This window comes from Lissotriton helveticus, chromosome 10 (genome assembly GCF_964261635.1).
Source record: "Lissotriton helveticus chromosome 10, aLisHel1.1, whole genome shotgun sequence".
NCBI classification, from domain to species: Eukaryota; Metazoa; Chordata; class Amphibia; order Caudata; family Salamandridae; genus Lissotriton; species Lissotriton helveticus.
In genome coordinates, this window is record NC_136071.1 from 555,468,601 (window position 1) to 555,485,488 (window position 16,888).

Consider the following 16,888-nt stretch of genomic DNA (forward strand, 5'->3'; position numbering starts at 1 on the left):
CATTTAATACACAGATTTGAAAAGAAAAGCACAAAGATCACTTTTGTTCTACAGGTACCAGTACTGGCATAGGGCATAGTAGATTCAAGTTCGAGAGTTGCCTGCCTGGAACTGCATTCCAAGTCAAGTGTTCCTGTCTTGTGCGCCCATTTTCAACACTGCGACAGTTCGAACATGTACTGAATAGTCTACCCATCTCCCTTTCGACCAGACCACTGCTGCCCATGTTGAACCAAATTGTGTGGCCTCAAACATAAAATTAGTATCCCCATAAAAGCTAAATTCGCCTTATTTTTGTTGCAGAGCCAGCAAAGTAGCACAACGCCTCACAACAGGAAAGCTCTGGGTAGGGGGATGTCTACAACCCTAGACAGAGCACAGATTTTAATTAAAAAGTTGCACTCTCTCCAACACCATCCTCACATTCCATTCACTTCCCTGCCTCTGAGGGGGGGAGAGGGGGGACGACGATGTGGCCTAACAGCCAGAACTGCCGACTTTGGAGCTGAGGAACCAGGTTCGAATCTCGGCGTAGGCTCAAAATCTTGTGACTCAAAGTCACTCAATCTCCCTGGGCCTACCAAAAATAAATGTGTCCTTATGTAACGTGATTGGTGCTCATGTAAAGCGCTTCGATACCTTCGGGTTGAATTCGCGCTATAGACAAATGCAAAAGATATATTATTACTTTAAGATAGCTGAAGAATACGACAACATCTCCCTTGAGCTCTATGCATTTCACATGGATAATTGGTTAATCCGGCGGGAGTGGGGGACCTTTCCTCAAAGTAGGCCAGGTGCTTTTGTGGGGGAAACGGAAAATCAGTGCAATGGGAAAAAATAATGTGTGTTAAGAGGGAAAGAGCAGGTCAATGGAATAGAGTTCCCTGTGGGTGGGAGGGAGAGTAGATGATGTGGCAGGAGAACGGGTGCCATAGGAGGAAATGGACTGGAGAACATTTTGGAAGGGGCAACACAAGCAGGTATGCCAACGGGGAAGGAGGAGAAAGCTAACGGCTGACCGGACAAACGGGAGGGCAGATAAAGGGGTGCCATGAAGGAGAGGGGAACTGGTGCCATAGGAAGCTAGATGAACAGCTGCCAAAGGAGATTGGGACTTTACATACAAGCTGAATCCTGGTTCTCCGGCAGTCTTTTTCTCATTGCTGTGCCGCACCCTGAGCTGCTGAGAGGCGGGGGGTTCAACTCCTCAAGGGCACTCGCAGTGTTGCCAAAGGCCACGCACCATAAGATGGAGGGGAAGAAAACACCTCTTTCATGTCAGGCACTCAGGGCCTGACATGGAGAAATACTAAGTAGTTCCATTCACACCTGATAACTACTTTAGACAGTCAAAAAGTGACTCACTCTTGGGGTGTCTGGAAGGTAAAACAGCTAAGTGCAGGGGTCAGAGGCTGGGAGTCTTGAGGTATAGCTTTATTTTTTATGTTATGTTAGAAACCAGTTTCCATCTCTGAAGGGGACTACTTTTCTCACGCATGCAGCGTGCTTGGTTAAACACTGTCACTCACAGCATGGAGGCCAATGGCTGAAGTGGGTTGACCCACTGCACTACGGTGTATGCTAGGGTGGTCATAGTAAAATGGAAATTAATCTGCAACAGACCAATTTAAGGAGGAGGGCTGACAGAAAGTGCTTCTCTATGTATGCACTTTAAAATATTTTTTCCTGGGAGGGAAAAGTTTCTGCTAATGTAAGGCCTCAATATACGACAGATAAACACGCTTATTTATTTAATAATGTTTCCTATATTATTTATCATATATATCGTGGTGTCGATTTCAACACTATGCGCTCGGTGACTCAGATTACCACGGCATGTTAGCCTTCAAATAACGTGACAATGTTACTGCGTCATTGCAAGAAATAATTGCGTGTTATCGTTAGCTACTAGTAATGATTCAATGTTATTTGAACGGCAACACAAGTGAATGTAATAGCATGAACATTTTACTGGCCATTTCTACGCTTATCGAATATATTAAGCTTGTCACTTCTAACACGCTTACTTAAAAGAATTCAAGGTCGTCCTGTCGGCTCTTGCATTATACTGACATCTAGTGGAATTTTGAGTGGGTGGCACGCTATATGGATTCTTCTTGCCAACCAAAATAACCTTATATCCCACATGAAATAATCTTTTACATATTTGTTATGCCAGTAATACAAGATCTGAAAGATGCTTAAAATATTTAACACAAGAAGCAGATTTATTTGGCAAAGTAGTATCTCAGTACTAAATTATTAAGCTCTCAAAGCCAAGATACAGAAAAAGCTTAAAACTTACAGTTTAGAATAACTCATACCACATAACAGAGTTGCCATAGAGTGAAGGATATAAAACACACAACCTTACGTAAGAAGTTGCAAAGACCTGCAACAAAGTGTAGTGTCATGTGAGTCTGTTATGATAGAACCCTAGTATGTCCTGATGGACTCCGTAGAACTGTGACGTAATCGTTAGAGAGTAGTGAAGTAAAGGCAAGTTTAGAATGTTGAGTTTGCGGTTACAAGAAGAAGAATAAATCAATCAAGGTGTTTAAAGCACGCTACTCACCAGTGAGGGTCTCAAGGCACTGGGGGGGGGAAGAGAAGGGGGGGTAGAGGGGTGGCTGCAGCTCCAAGTCATCTGAAAAGCCAGGTCTTGAGGCTCTTCCTGAAAGTGTGCAGAGTAGGGGAGGGTCTGACGTGGACCAGGAGCTCGTTCCAGGCTCTGGCTGCGGTGTAGGAGAAGGCTCTTCTGCCCGCTCTGGTTATGCGAATGCACGGCGTGTCTGATAGGGCGAGGTCGGAGGAGCGAGGTCGGAGGAGCGGAGGTTTTTTTTGGGGTACATGGAAGGAGACTTTCGTTGAGGTATTTGGGTATAGTGTTGTGGAGGCATTTGTAGGCATGGATGAGTGAGTAGCTTGAAGGTTACTCTCTTCTCGACAGGGAGCCAGTGGAGGTCTCACAGGTGTTGGGTGATGGTCTCATGTTGTGGGATGCATAAGGACGAGTCTGGCTGCAGTGTTCTGGATGGTCTGGAGTTTATGTAACAGGGATTTGTTGATTTCAACCTAGAGGGCGTTTCCGTAGTCCAGTCTGCTTGTTATGAGTGCGCGGGTGACGGTCTTTCTGGCTTCAGGGGGGATCCACTTGAAGGTCGTGCAAAGGATGCGGAAGATGTTGAAGCAGGTGGATGTGACGGCCTTGATCTGTCGGGTCATGGTGAGGGAGGAGTGGAGTATGATGCTGAGGTTCCAGGCGTGGTCCGTGGGGGTTGCCGAGGGCAGTGGGCCACCAGGAATTGTCCCAAGCTGAGGGGGTGGGTCCAATGATGAGGACTACGGTCTTCTCCGAGTCTGGTGGTTTCGGGGTCCTTCGTGAAGGAGAGGATGAGCTGGGTGTCATCAGCATAAGATATTATGCGGAGTCCATGTTGTCTGACGATGGCGGTGAGGGGGGCCATGTAGATGTTGAAGAGCGTGGGACTGAGCGATGATGCTTGGGGTACTCTGCAGTTGGTTTCTGTGGGTTCGGACAGGAAAGACGGGAGTCTGATCCTTTGGGTTCTGCCGGCAAGGAAGGAGCGGAGCCAGTCGAGGGCGGTTCCCTGTATGCCGGCATCGTGGAGTCTGGCTGCAAGAGTGCGTTAGGGGAAGGTGTCAAAACCTGCTAAAAGGTCCAGTAGGATGAGGGCTGCGGTGTGGCCTTGGTTGAGGAACATGCGATGTCGTATGTGACAGCAAGGGGGGGCGATCTCGGTGCTGCGGTTACTGCGGAATCTGGATTGGGAGGAGTCGAGGAGAGAGATGGATTTGTAGTTCTTCAGGTCCATCAGGTCTGCGGAGGGTTTCTTGAGGAGGGGCTTGACTTCTGCAATAAACACGTGTAATACTAAGCTTCGTGTGTGGCGTAGTCATTGGTGAGTACCCGGGTTAGGGAGGACGCTACAACTGGTGATGAGGTAAGGGATAAGTAACGCTAAGATAGACAAAGCACTCCTAGAGTTTGCAATGGTCTAGCAAACTGCTTGTGCATGCCATGTGTGCCTCTTAAGTGCAGAATCGACGTTTGGCATATGTGGAGTCAAAGCACAGTCCCAGTCTGTGTAAGGCATTTGAAGATAACTAAAGCATAACTAAGATGTTTTAATATCGTTAGCTGAGATCCTGCTTGGAAGGCTGCAAAGAGAGGTACTGCGCTACTACGGAACTCAACGCCATACATCATACAGAATGCTAACGCAAGAGGCGGATGCAATCAGGTTTTGAAAGAGCAGCAAACTGCAAGATAACACTGCGAACAGAGGCGCTGCGAGGCATAGATTTACAAGCTGTCAACCAGCACAAAGAGACACTTGAAGGCAAAGTGATACAAGGAACAGTCAGCTGCTTACCAGTACTGATTAAAGAGTCATCATGTCACAGCGCAGGAGAGAGTGTCCCCAGAGGGAACACTCGGGTTGTACATGCAGAGCTGTCCATACCCGAAGCGACACCCCACCAAAAGCTGCCAAGTGGGTCACAGAACAATTCAAAAGGTCTTTGAAGTTCAGAAAGCAGAGAGCAGCGATCGAAATCATGAAAGTTTGCTTTTCCAATGGAGACCAATAAAGGGGTCACGTTTCCGGTCATTATCAAAGATGATTCAGAGGCCAATATGTCGCAAGGTCTCAGAGATGGTTTGCATAAACAAGATCACACAGCAGCGTCGGAAAGAACTCTACTCTCCTTATCAGTAAGATCCACCAATGGTTACAATGCCGCTGCCTTCTTGAAACCACTACCGCCATTCAATATGGCTAAAAACCTGAATATTGGGAACAGGTGGACAGCCTGGATAGAGACATTTGATGATTTTATTGATGCAATTGAGGAAGCAGATAACAAGAGAATTATCAAGTACCTTAAGAGTCTTGCTAGACGAAATTACATACAGCCTTGAATTTCAAGTTCAATTGAATGCCAAATGTAGGTTATGAATGGTGCACCTTTAGTAAAGAACGACTGAAAGCCAGTGAGACCATTGAAAAATGTGTTGACAGACTGGATATGCTACCAAACACTAAGGTCAATGTAGTTAGTGATGAGGAAGCGCTAGGCCTCAGACTGATTGAGGGATGCTTATCAGATTTGTTCAGACAACGAAAGTGGAGAGAAACTCCTAGTCTGGAGCAAGTTCTCATGGCTGCAAAGCTGAAGAGCGTGCTGATTGACAAGCTGCTGACATGGGGGCCGGAGGTTCCATGAGCGAGTCAGTCAAGAATACAAAGAGTATGCCAAAGCCCAAGGACAAAGGATGCAGAGGGAATTCTCCACAGAAAAAGAAGTTGTGCTTCAGGTGTGGATTTTCGTTTTCACATGAGGGTAAATGTTCCACCATTGGGTAAGTTTGCAAAGGCTGTGGAAAGTAGAAACATTTCATAATGGTTTGTAAGGTGAAGGGAAAAGTAAGTGTGTGCCGGCGCAAAGACAAAATGACTGCCCCTAACGTTCCAGAAACAAGGTTCGAAGCATGCCCATAAGGACCAGTGACCACATCAGCTGTGGCAAATCGAGACCAAAAAAAGTCAATCGACATTTACATCTTCGTCAAACAGTTCTGCCGTATCAATGTCAAGTGTAAGTGAAGATGATGGTAGTTAGAAATGGAGATCTCTGGTTGGCTAAGGCTTGCGCCAAACCCAGGCAGAGACCACCACTCTAGTCAGGGCAAGGGAGTTACACACTGATGATAACCCCTGCTCACCCCCTTGGTAGCTTGGCACGAGCAGTTAGGCTTATCTCGGTGGCGATGTGTAAAGCATTTGCACAACACACACAGTAACAACACACTAGGCACACCACAAAAGGAACTCTACACAAGGTTATATATAAAAATAGCCTTTGATTTATCATAAAACACATTAGATGGTAATCACACAATATACACTGTGCCAACTGGCACAGGCAATATTTACAGGGGATTATTTACACATGACAGGGCCACGTGGGCCACTGTCAGAATTAGCACTTGGTAAAGAATAGTAAAAGTAAGAATATATCAGGAACTTATAACACAGCCAGTAATCACAGACACTATACTCAGCGTCAACCCGTAACATAAATCATATCAAGCACAGTATAACATAGGGCGAGAACTCTATTCTGCGCCAACCTCATAAGTCTAAATATAGAGGACCATAATCTCCTAAACATAACTTGCATTAGGAAACAAACTTAGTAACATAACCTGCAGTAGGGAATACATCAAACCTAGACTACAGTAGAGAATCAAAATAAAACATAAGACAGTAGGTAAAACCTAATAATCATAAAAGCACATCTAGAATCATAAATCAAAGTGCATAAAACATACTATATAAACATTGTATTTCCTAGCACCTATATAAATTACACTAGGGCCTTGCGCCCTATAAACCTAATAGTCCCCAGGGCCAACAGGCCATCTCTAAGGGGCTCAAATGCCCTCTGTCCAAAAGTCAGGGCTGCTGCCAATGCAGCGACAGACAAGGGTGTGCACTTGGCGCAAACCTAAACATTGCAGCTGCCCACTACTTGCTGGGCAGCTGGGAATCTTAAATGGAGGGCCTAAACGTTGCAGCTGGCACTAAGTGCTGCGCAGCTGTGCAGGCAGAGAAGGGGCGAAGGAGTGCGTCTCACTCCTGGACTTCAACAAATGTCCCCTAAAATGAAAAAGACCTAAACGGTGCAGCTGCCCACTACTTGCTGGGCAGCTATGAGGTAGGGAAAATGCGGCATGGGCTCTCACTGGCCCTTTAAACAAATGTGCTCCCTTTGCTGGAGCCACACGGGGTTCTGAAAGTAATTTACGCAAAACATTGAAGCCATCTGGCTCTGGAACAAATGATGCGCACGTTGGAGCTCTCTAGGCTCTAGAAATCAAATATGCCCCCTCAGCAATAAAGCATAGGCCCCTCTGGGCTGGGGCAAATAATTATCACCAAATGGTTGGAGCCATCTGGCTCTTAAAATGAATATGCCATCACTGTTGGAACGGCCGGCTGCCAAGTGGGGCCGCTCGAGAAACAAACAGGGACAACCCCGAGCCCTCTCCTTACCAGGCTGCTCTCTCTCCGCCGGTGCGGTCTCCTCTCTGAGGACCGTGGGCGAGACTCGGCCTCCGGGGCTCCCCTCACTCCTGGGAGCCCCGCCACACAACGCCTCGCGTCAGGATGGGGCACATCTTCACCCGGTTCCCCCGTCTCCGGCTTGCATCGTCAGCCCCGCCTACAACCAGGCGGCTGGCCGGACGTCTGCTTCCGGCGCTCCTCCCGGGCCGTGGTGGTGATACGCAGGGTGGGTACCCGCTCTAATTTAAAAATAAAACTTCGGGCAAAGTCACGGGGTGGGCACCCGCGCACCAAAACACAGGCAAAGTAGCGGCGTGGCACCCGCACATCAAAACAGGGGCAAAGTTGCGGGGTGGTACCCCCGCACAAAAACAATCAAATAAGTGGATATAATGCAGGGTGGGCACCTGCAATCAAATATAAACATAAGTGGGGTAGGGACCCGCCGTAAAGGCACAACGGGGGAATCCCTGGACTGGGGATTCCTCCAGCAAGGGCTACAGCCCGGTGCTGTGCAGTCCCCAAGCTTTCCCTCACATTCAGGGAAAGTCCAGGTCCTTTCGGACGAAGCAGAGAGCTCACAGGGCGCTAGGGAGAACAAGAAGTCCTGGGGCAAATAAATGGAGCAACCAGCTCCTCAGCAAAGAGAAGTCCTCCAGGCATCCAGGGGCTGGGCAGAGCCCAGGGAGGCAAGCCTTCCCCTGAGCCCCAGCAGCAGCACACCCTGGTAGATTCAAGTGACAACAAGAACTAGAACATTTTACATGGGGTCACAGTCCCTTCTTATACAGCTAAATACTTTGTCTCAAAGGTGCAGGCAAGGGGAGAACCAGATACAACTGTTTCAAGAGCACTTTGTTTTGCCCTGCTCCTCTCTCCTTTTCACAAGAAGACATCAGACGCACCACAGGGGGTGGAGCCAGCATTGTGGAGGGAAGGGACAGCCCTATTCAGGTCCCAGGTGCAACTCCTCACTCCCATCTACATGCAGATCTCCCTATCCCCCACCGGGCAGACTCAACCTGGCTCCTGGAGGCAACCACACCAGCCAGCCCCTGTCACTCACAGGCCGACAGGCAATTCACATCTCACACCTCACAGAAATGCCAACTTCTAAAAGTGGCACTAATCCATTAGACACAATAAATCTGTGCACACCATCACGCAGCATGTATTCTCACGAATTCGCACATACTAAACTTGACTCTGCACTCCCCACATATCAGGAACCACCATGGACACACATATCCCCCATGCATTCCTATATGAGGGCAGGCCACTCTTAGCATACGCACTCAGAGTGCGCCCGCAATTTACACTGGGCCACAGTGCTAAAGTGTGCAGAGGCCTAAAATCACTACTACTATGCCAGAGGCTAAAGGCAAAAAAGTCTAGGGATGAACCTGCCAAAAAGACCCAAGTCAAACAATGGTTGTGCTATGTCGCTGTTTAGCTCGGAGAAACATGTGCATGTTGGAATGGCCGTATGAGAGGAAAAATACCAGTCCAAGAGAACTCAACATGACAAAGCACCAAAGTCATTCAAACTAAATCCGAAAATCGCACTAAAAGATAGTGAAAGGTATTGAACAATAATTGACGATAGTGGTGCATCAATAAATATTATGCCGGATAAGAAATATAATGAACTGTCTCTCTTGACCCGACTAATGCCATCGAAAACTTAAGTATACAAGTGGGCTAAAGTTATACCCTAGCACACGTAATGAATAACTTCTGAAAAAATTGTTTATTGAAAATGACGTGTGCTAGGGTGTATCTTTTGCTTTGTTCTGTTGGTCTCACCACGGAGATTTAGGGAGGCTGGTGGTTCTCCCCAACCTTATAGCACCGTTACTAATAGTCAATTCCACATGAATAACCTGGAGTGAAAATTCCCTATAGCGTCTACACACCTATCATTTATACCACTGACCTTGCTCTAAAAACATACAAGTGGGCTACATCGACGCCACTAAAAAGTCAAGGTTCATTTGTAGCAATGATGAAACACAAGAAAACTAAAGTACAAGCACCCATTCATGCACTTCGAGGTACGGCATCAAGCACCCGTTTACTCAGCTTCAGCACAGCTGCTGATACGGGTCTGTTATCCATGAACTAGAACATGAATGCTCATCACGAAAAAGTAAGCCAATTCCCTTCGTTGTTTCATGGGTTGGGAAAACAAGACTATGAAAGTCTAATTACACATTAATGAGGACATCCGTCCTACTGCTCAAAGACACACACAAATTGCCTTTCATTACAGGAAGCTGTTGAAAAAGAACTTGAATCCTTACTCAAACACAATATCTACATGAAGTCATTACCAGTACTGATCAATAAATTTCACCTCACGTGCTACTACTATGCAGATGACACACACACTCCTTCAACTGGAATGCCCCAAAAACATTAGAAACGTACCAATTTTCATTTGTCTCAGAGCCGTGGATCAATGGATGACTTGGAGCCATCTCAAATCGAATGCTTCCGAAACGGAAATACTTACATGTGGAGATTGGAAATATTATGACCCGCTTGTCGCCTGGCCTGATGAACTGGGATCACCACCTAAAGTATCGAAGGAAGTACGAAACCTCAGAATGACCATGGACTCCATGCTATCAATGAATGCCCACGAGGACAAACTAGCAAGATCAAGCTTTGTCACTATAAAAACTCTGCGACAAATCTTCCCCCATTTAGGATTTCCACACAAGGTCCAAGCTACCATCTCCCTTGTTCTGTCAAAACTCGATTACGCCAATAGCCTCTACCACAGGTCCCCTTTAACGACCATGAAAAGACTACAACAGATTCAGAACTCAGTTGCCAGACTACTCTTGCATATCAAACCGCGAGACCACATCTCACCTGCCTTCAAAGCCCTGCATTGGTTACTGGTTGCCAGAAGATCCACGTTCAAGCTGCTTTGTATCACCTACAAATCGATACATGGAATGGGACCGCTCTTCATCAGGAATAAAATCACCAAACACATTAAACAAAGGAACCTCCACTCTAGAGTGGCACCTCGCCTCAAAATCCAAAGTTACAAGGAAAAAACCATAGGTGGCACATCCTTCTCTGTTCAAGCACCCAAACTGTGAAATTCTTTACCCCCCCAACATAAGATCCACGGATAACCACCTTATCTTCAGGAAACTACTCAAGAATTAGCTCTTCCCCACATAAGCACCATACGCAAACAGAAATATACAGCATATCCCTCTGTATATAAGCATTTATTTGTACTATAGATATGTACCTATTTTTGTGTATTGCTTTGTATAAACATGTAGAATAATTATGTTAAAAAAAGAAATAACATACATTTTTAAGTACAACACTTGAAAACCAGAATTTATCTAATGCATCTTTAATCTACATATACTTACTTAATGCATGCATCTATATACCTTCCATGTACTTGGATCTATATACTTATTACTTTTCTAATAAAAAAGCATATTCAAGCCACTACCCTATTTCACATTCTATACCTCTATCAATATCTTTAATCTACATATATTTACCTCCTTTATGCATCCATATACTTTCCATGTACTTATGGATCCAGATATTTATCAATTTCTTCTAATTAAGCATATCCAATGCACTACCCTATTTATCATCCTATACCTCTCTCAATCTATCTTCTACCCCAACTTTCTGACTCATCTCAAACTTCTTTCTATTACTCTTTGCAATGCACTACACTATTTTTCACTCTATAGCTCTATCAATATATCCTCTACACCCACTGTCTCATTCATCCCAAACCCCATACCACTACTCTGATCCCCAAAATAACCCTTTCTAAACTCGCCCATACTCTACCCCTCCTTGCATCATTTAACACATCTTTTACTACACCAATCACCCAAAACAAGCCTTTATAAATTCTTCCCTCGGACTCTTCCCCTCCACACCCCTTTTAACTCATCCCAAGTCACCTCCTACTACTATGACCACCAAAAACAAACAAAAAAAGTCTAAATCCTTCACTCTATCCCTCCACTATCCTTTTCAATCAAAATAACAGACTAACTTGCCCACTTTTTCATATTTTACTATACTAATTCACCACTAATCCTTTATGGGTTCCACAGTAGCGTGCTACTCTATGAAAACATGCAACACTCCATCAGGGGTAGCAAGCACTATATAAATGCAAACCTTTTTCCCTCTTCTACCTCCACTACCCTTCTCGATCGAAATAACTGAATAACATATACACCACTCAAATTACTTTCATATTTCACCATACTAATTTTCAACACTAATCCTTTATGGGTTCAGGAGTAGTTTGCTACTCGCCAAAAAAGCGATTCAACACCCCATCAGGGGTAGCAAGCTCTATATAAATGCAAACCTCTTTACCTCTTCCATCCCTCCCCTACCCTTCTCAATCCAAATAACTGACTAACATATCTACCACACATATTGCCTTCATATTTCTCTATACTAATTCAACACTAATCCTTTATGGTTTCCGGAGTTGCCGGCTACTCGTCGAAAAAGCACTTTGCCGCCTCAGCAGGGGTAGTAAGAGTTATATAAATGCAATTACAATACAATGCAATACAATAATTGAGCGTTCCACTGGTCCAACTCCATGGGTTTCTCTCATTGTTGTAGTACCCAAAAAGGACAGTGAAGGAGCTGTACACATCTTGGTGTATAAGCACAAGCGAACAATGCAACTGAAAGAGATCATCATCCAGGTCGAGCATTGCCATCATAACGCAATTGAATGGTGCAAAGGTATTCTCTCGCCTTCATCTGAATAAGGAATATCATCAGTTGGAACTCTATGAGAATTGCAGGTGCATTACAACCTTTTCTGTACATGTGGGTCTGTTCTGTTACAAAAGACAGAGTTTTGGTGTGTCATCAGCTACAGAGCTATTCCAAGAAGTCATCAAATGACGTATCATAGAACCAGTCATAAATGCTTTCAATTATAGTGACGAAATTGGTTTTCGGATCTACACACAAGGAGCATGACAAAGCTCTCACGCATGTGTGTCAGTTGCTCGCTGATGCTGGTTTAACCTGAATGCAGAGAAATGTGAGTTCCATAAGATAAAGTTAAAATTCTTTGGCCGTATCTTTTCTGATGGGGGCATGACACCCGATTCAGCTAAAGTAGAAACGCTGTCAACTGCCAGCCCCTCACATGATGTTTCCATTTTCCATTCCTTTCTTGGCATGGCCAGCTACTGCTGCAGATACATAAAAGATTTTGCCATTGTCAGTGCGCCGTTAAAAGACTTGACGAAAAAGAATGTTTCTTTTCTCTGGTCATATGAATGCAAGCAAAGCTTCAAGAAAATCAAACAAGCTATTGAGAATGCTACTGATGTGGCATACTTTGAACCAAAGCTTCATACTGAGGTTATTGTTCATGCTAGCCCTGTCAGATTAGGCGCCATCCTTGCACAGCACCGGGACACCCAAATGCTTGAAGATGTATTGTGGCATATGCAAGTCGCTGTTGCTCCAAACTGAACGTGCTTACTCACCACTTTAGAAAGAAAGTTTAGCAGTGGTGTAGGCTTGTGAACATTTCCACATATTCTTGTATGGGAAGTCTTTCACCCTTTTGGCAGATCATCAAGCATTGTTGACTATCTTTTGGCAGATCATCCGCGCATTGAAAGTTGGGGTCTGCGATTGCAAGAATACAACTACACCATCATACATCATTCCAGGGAAAGATCAGAACCCTGCAGACTACTTCTCGTGAGTGCCTCTACATTGCCCGGCATCCATTCCTAGATGGCTGAAGCCTAAATAATTTCATAGTGAAATCAAGCAACCCAGCTGCCATTTCGTTAGAACAAATTGTCACTGCCACGAGTCAAGATAGTGACATGCTGTAACTGAAAGACATTATTACACATCAGTCTTGGTACCAGCACCCTCAATTTCTTACCAAAGACAGAATGTCAGAAGTTTAAAAGTGTCAAAGATGAACTGTCCGTTACTCATGAAGGTATTATTCTAAGACGTTTGAGAATGGTCATTCCAGAGTCTGCGGTAACAGATAATTGAAATGGCCCATAAAGGACAATGTGGAATTGTTGCCAACAAACGAGCTCTCCGAGACTTGTTTGCACATCTCGACGAGAGAGCTGAACAAGAATTAAAGGCCTATCATCTAAGCAACTGCCTGTCATCGAAACCCCTTAAACATGGCAGAGTTGCCAACGCATGCATGGGAAAGAATTGACACCGACTTCTTCGATCCTCTTGTCAATGGACATCACCGGATGGTGATTGTTGACTTATACTACCATTTTCCAATGGTAGAAGATCTCTTGTCTTTCAATCAAGAACATGTATTTGAGAGGTTAGACTGCATTTTCGCACCCTGGGGTGTTCCTGCGATCATAAAGTCTGGCAACGGCTCACCTTTCAACAGTCGAGAATTCAGAGACTTTCTCAGTCATCTTAATGTGAAGCATCAGAAGAGCACACTTCTTTGGCCACAGGACAATGGCCTTGTCAAATGTTTCATGAGTACTCTTAAGAAAGCTGTCCAGCGTGGTGTACTAAATAGCTCAACCTTAAGACTGTCTTAAATTCGACTCTTTGAGCTTTTCGAGCCCTCACTCGACCACAGGTGAAAGCCCTGTAACCTTGATGTTCGGGAGAGCAAAGATGACCAAGTTACCTCACTGGACCAACAGAAGATCAAACTATAAGGATGAGTCCCACATGAAGGAATTAGATCATAAGAGGAGAATGAAGTCCTTTGCAGATAAGTGTCGACATTCAAAAGATGTTACGTTCACTAGAGGAGATAGAGTGCTTGTTCGTCAGCATAGAAAAAGAAAGTCCGATGATCCTTTCGATGCTGAACCATTTCATGTTGTGATCAGTAAAGGACACATGGTGACTTACCCAACATCCTGGGAAGTACATTAAGTAAGATTCCTCACATTTCCAACATGTGGCTTATTGCTTGAGAGGCCGATATCAATGTAGAGACTGGGTCTGAAAGGACAAGTGAAGACCCCTGGCAGCTGCTGTTTGTGCATCATCAATGCCCGTCATGGACACTTCTACTGCCTTTCCCCAGTTTCCAAAGACAGTCAGGATGTGTGATCAAAGCTCCATGAAGACTTACTGACTAAACTAAACTGTCAAAACTGACTTACTGAAGAGCTATGATTGTGTATATATTTGTCGTTTATTTTTTATTAAACAGAGGGGGAGATGTAGTGTTGTCTAACTTTGTAATGACAGAACCCTTGTGGCTCCTGACTGACTACGTAGAACTGTGACCTAAGCATTAGAGCATAGTGAAGTGAATGCAGTTTTAGAATGTTGAGTTTGCGTTACATGCAGAAGAATAAAGACGTGTGTTAGATTTGGGGGTCTCTAGTTGGCACAGGTAGGTACTTGTGACAAATAGGGACCCTTGCCTCTGGTCAGGGTAAGAGGGACACTGCTAAAATAACCCCTGCTCGCCTAAAACAGCAGCAGACACTTCCAAAGAACTCTTGGGGAGCAGGGGGTTGAAGTCTGTTGTCCCAGAGTCTTCAGCACGAGGCAAGCTCTTCTCTCAAGCCCTTGGAGATCCTTTACAAGTTGAATAAAGTGCACACAAAGTCCTTTCTCCTTTCTTTGGCAGTCAGGCAACCACTGTAGGCCAATCCCGCAAGCAGCACATCAGCTTAGGGATAGTCTCTCTTCAGTTTTTTCTGGTTCTTCTCCTCAGCAAAGGTTTCTTCTTGTTGTCCAAAAGTGATCTAATTCTCTGGGGTTTGGGACCCCTCTTTTATACCCAGTTTCTCTTTGTTGTTCTTTGAAGGCAGAGAGGCCTTTGCCTAGTCCAAACTAGTTCTGGTCAGCCATGGAGCACTCTGTTGACATGACTCCTTCTTTAATTTCACAGTGCAGGGCAGAGACATCAGACGCAGACGCACCACAGGAGGTGGAGCCAGCATTGTGGAGGGAAGGCACAGCCCTATTCAGGTCCCAGGTGCAACTCCTCCCTCCCATCTAGATGCAGATCTCTCTATTCACCACTGGGATGACTCATCCTGTCTCCTGGAATCCCCCAGCCCCTGTCACTCAAACTCCAGACAAGGAATACACAACCTAGCAGATCAGGCTTGGATAGTTAGACAAGAAAATACCTACTTTCTAAAAGTGGTATTTTCAAATACAAAATGATATAATCAACTTCACTAAAAGATGTATCTTATCACCCTGAGTTCAGGCATACTAAACTCAAATTTCTACCATGTTCCCCAAGTTATAAATTGTAATAATCTAACTGGCCATTCTGGCCTATGGAGAACAGGTAGCCTTGCAATAGTAAAAAACGAAAATGGCTGTAATTCAATATTAGGACAGGCCACACACTCACCAGGGCTTGTCCTACCTTATACTTATAATGCACCCTGCCCTTGGGCCTACCATAGGGGTGTCTGATATGAAGAAAAGGGAAGGTTTAGGGATTGACAAGTGGGTGCACGTGCTCAGTCAACATGGCAGTACCGGACTGCACAAAGGCTCTGCAATGGCAGGCCTTAGACACACTTTTACGGGCTGCTTCTGTGGGTGGCACAACCAGTGCTGCAAGCCCACCAGCAGCCTTTGGTTTGCAAGCCTTGGGCACTCCTGGTGCACTGTACTAGGGTCTGACAGGTAAAGCATACCAGCCAATCATGAAATCACTAATCGATACCTTAACCGCATGCGCGCTAAGCGTTTTCCTGCTGTGCGCTACGTTTTTCAAAAACCCGCGGTTCATGACGAGCTGAGCTCGCCATGAGCGTACGAGAGGCGTAAGTCATGACGAGCTGAGCTCGTCATGAGCATGAGCGTCGAAGGGGTTAATTTACAATAGGGAGCACTTGCACTGTGGCATTGGACAGCAGTGGCAGAGTGCCCAAGGCATCTAAACACCAGCAAAATCACACGAGGCAACAGCAAAAATGGAAGGGAGACCCACGCCAAGGTGCCAGGTCTAACAACGTGTTATACTACGCTCCATGTGTCGTTAGCTAGTACCCGGGTTGGGGAGGACGTTGCACAAACTTTCACAATAATACACTCAAAAAGCAACATTTCAAGATTAATTATGAACATACATGGGTTACGAACTAGGAGCACATTTTACAGAAAATGCACAATATCAAGATAAATAATTGCATAGTAAAAGGTTAAAAACCTAAATATATATAGATAACAAACAGTCATTGGGACAGTGGTCACTGCTATTTTTTTTTTTTTAAGTCTTGCCAATAATAAAATGCTCTTTTCGTAGGCAAGTGCAGTTTTTTAGAACGTTTTTATTTGTTGTATTAAAAAACTCCATAGATTATTTTGTGCAAACTTACCAGTGATGAGATTGGCAGGTATTCGGTCTGTCAGGAAATCCACCACCAAGATTCGACTTGTGACAAACAAGACACCACCTTGCATGTAAACATTGCATCTCTCACCGCTTGTAATTTCATTGGTTACAATCCGAGGTAGATGAGCAATTCCTTCTGATCTCAGCTGTTCAATAAAATACTCCTAAAGAAAGAAAAGTAAGAAATGTTATTCACAGGCAACGCGGCTGGCAAATGTTCACTGCTTTAGCTCACGAAACGTGGAGACAAATGGCAGTGTGTCATGGTAAGAGTAGATGTGTATATTGTAATGTACAACTTGGGCACCATGAAGGACCAAAAGTATTGGTGCCTACAAATACATGACACATGCACAGCACACACAAAAAAAGATGCGGATGGAAAATTAACATACAAAAAGCTACA

At 44.8% G+C, this 16,888-nt stretch overlaps 1 protein-coding gene across 2 annotated transcripts in view; it reads right to left on the bottom strand.

Annotated features, from left to right (window-relative positions):
- ERCC4 (ERCC excision repair 4, endonuclease catalytic subunit) overlaps nt 1–16,888 on the bottom strand; it is a 338,934-nt gene that overhangs the window by 192,829 nt on the left and 129,217 nt on the right. For both annotated transcript variants that reach the window (XM_078663097.1, XM_078663096.1), the window contains exon 2: nt 16,466–16,646. In XM_078663097.1, the coding sequence (XP_078519223.1) occupies nt 16,466–16,646 (181 nt within the window). The remainder of the gene's footprint in view (nt 1–16,465; nt 16,647–16,888) is intronic.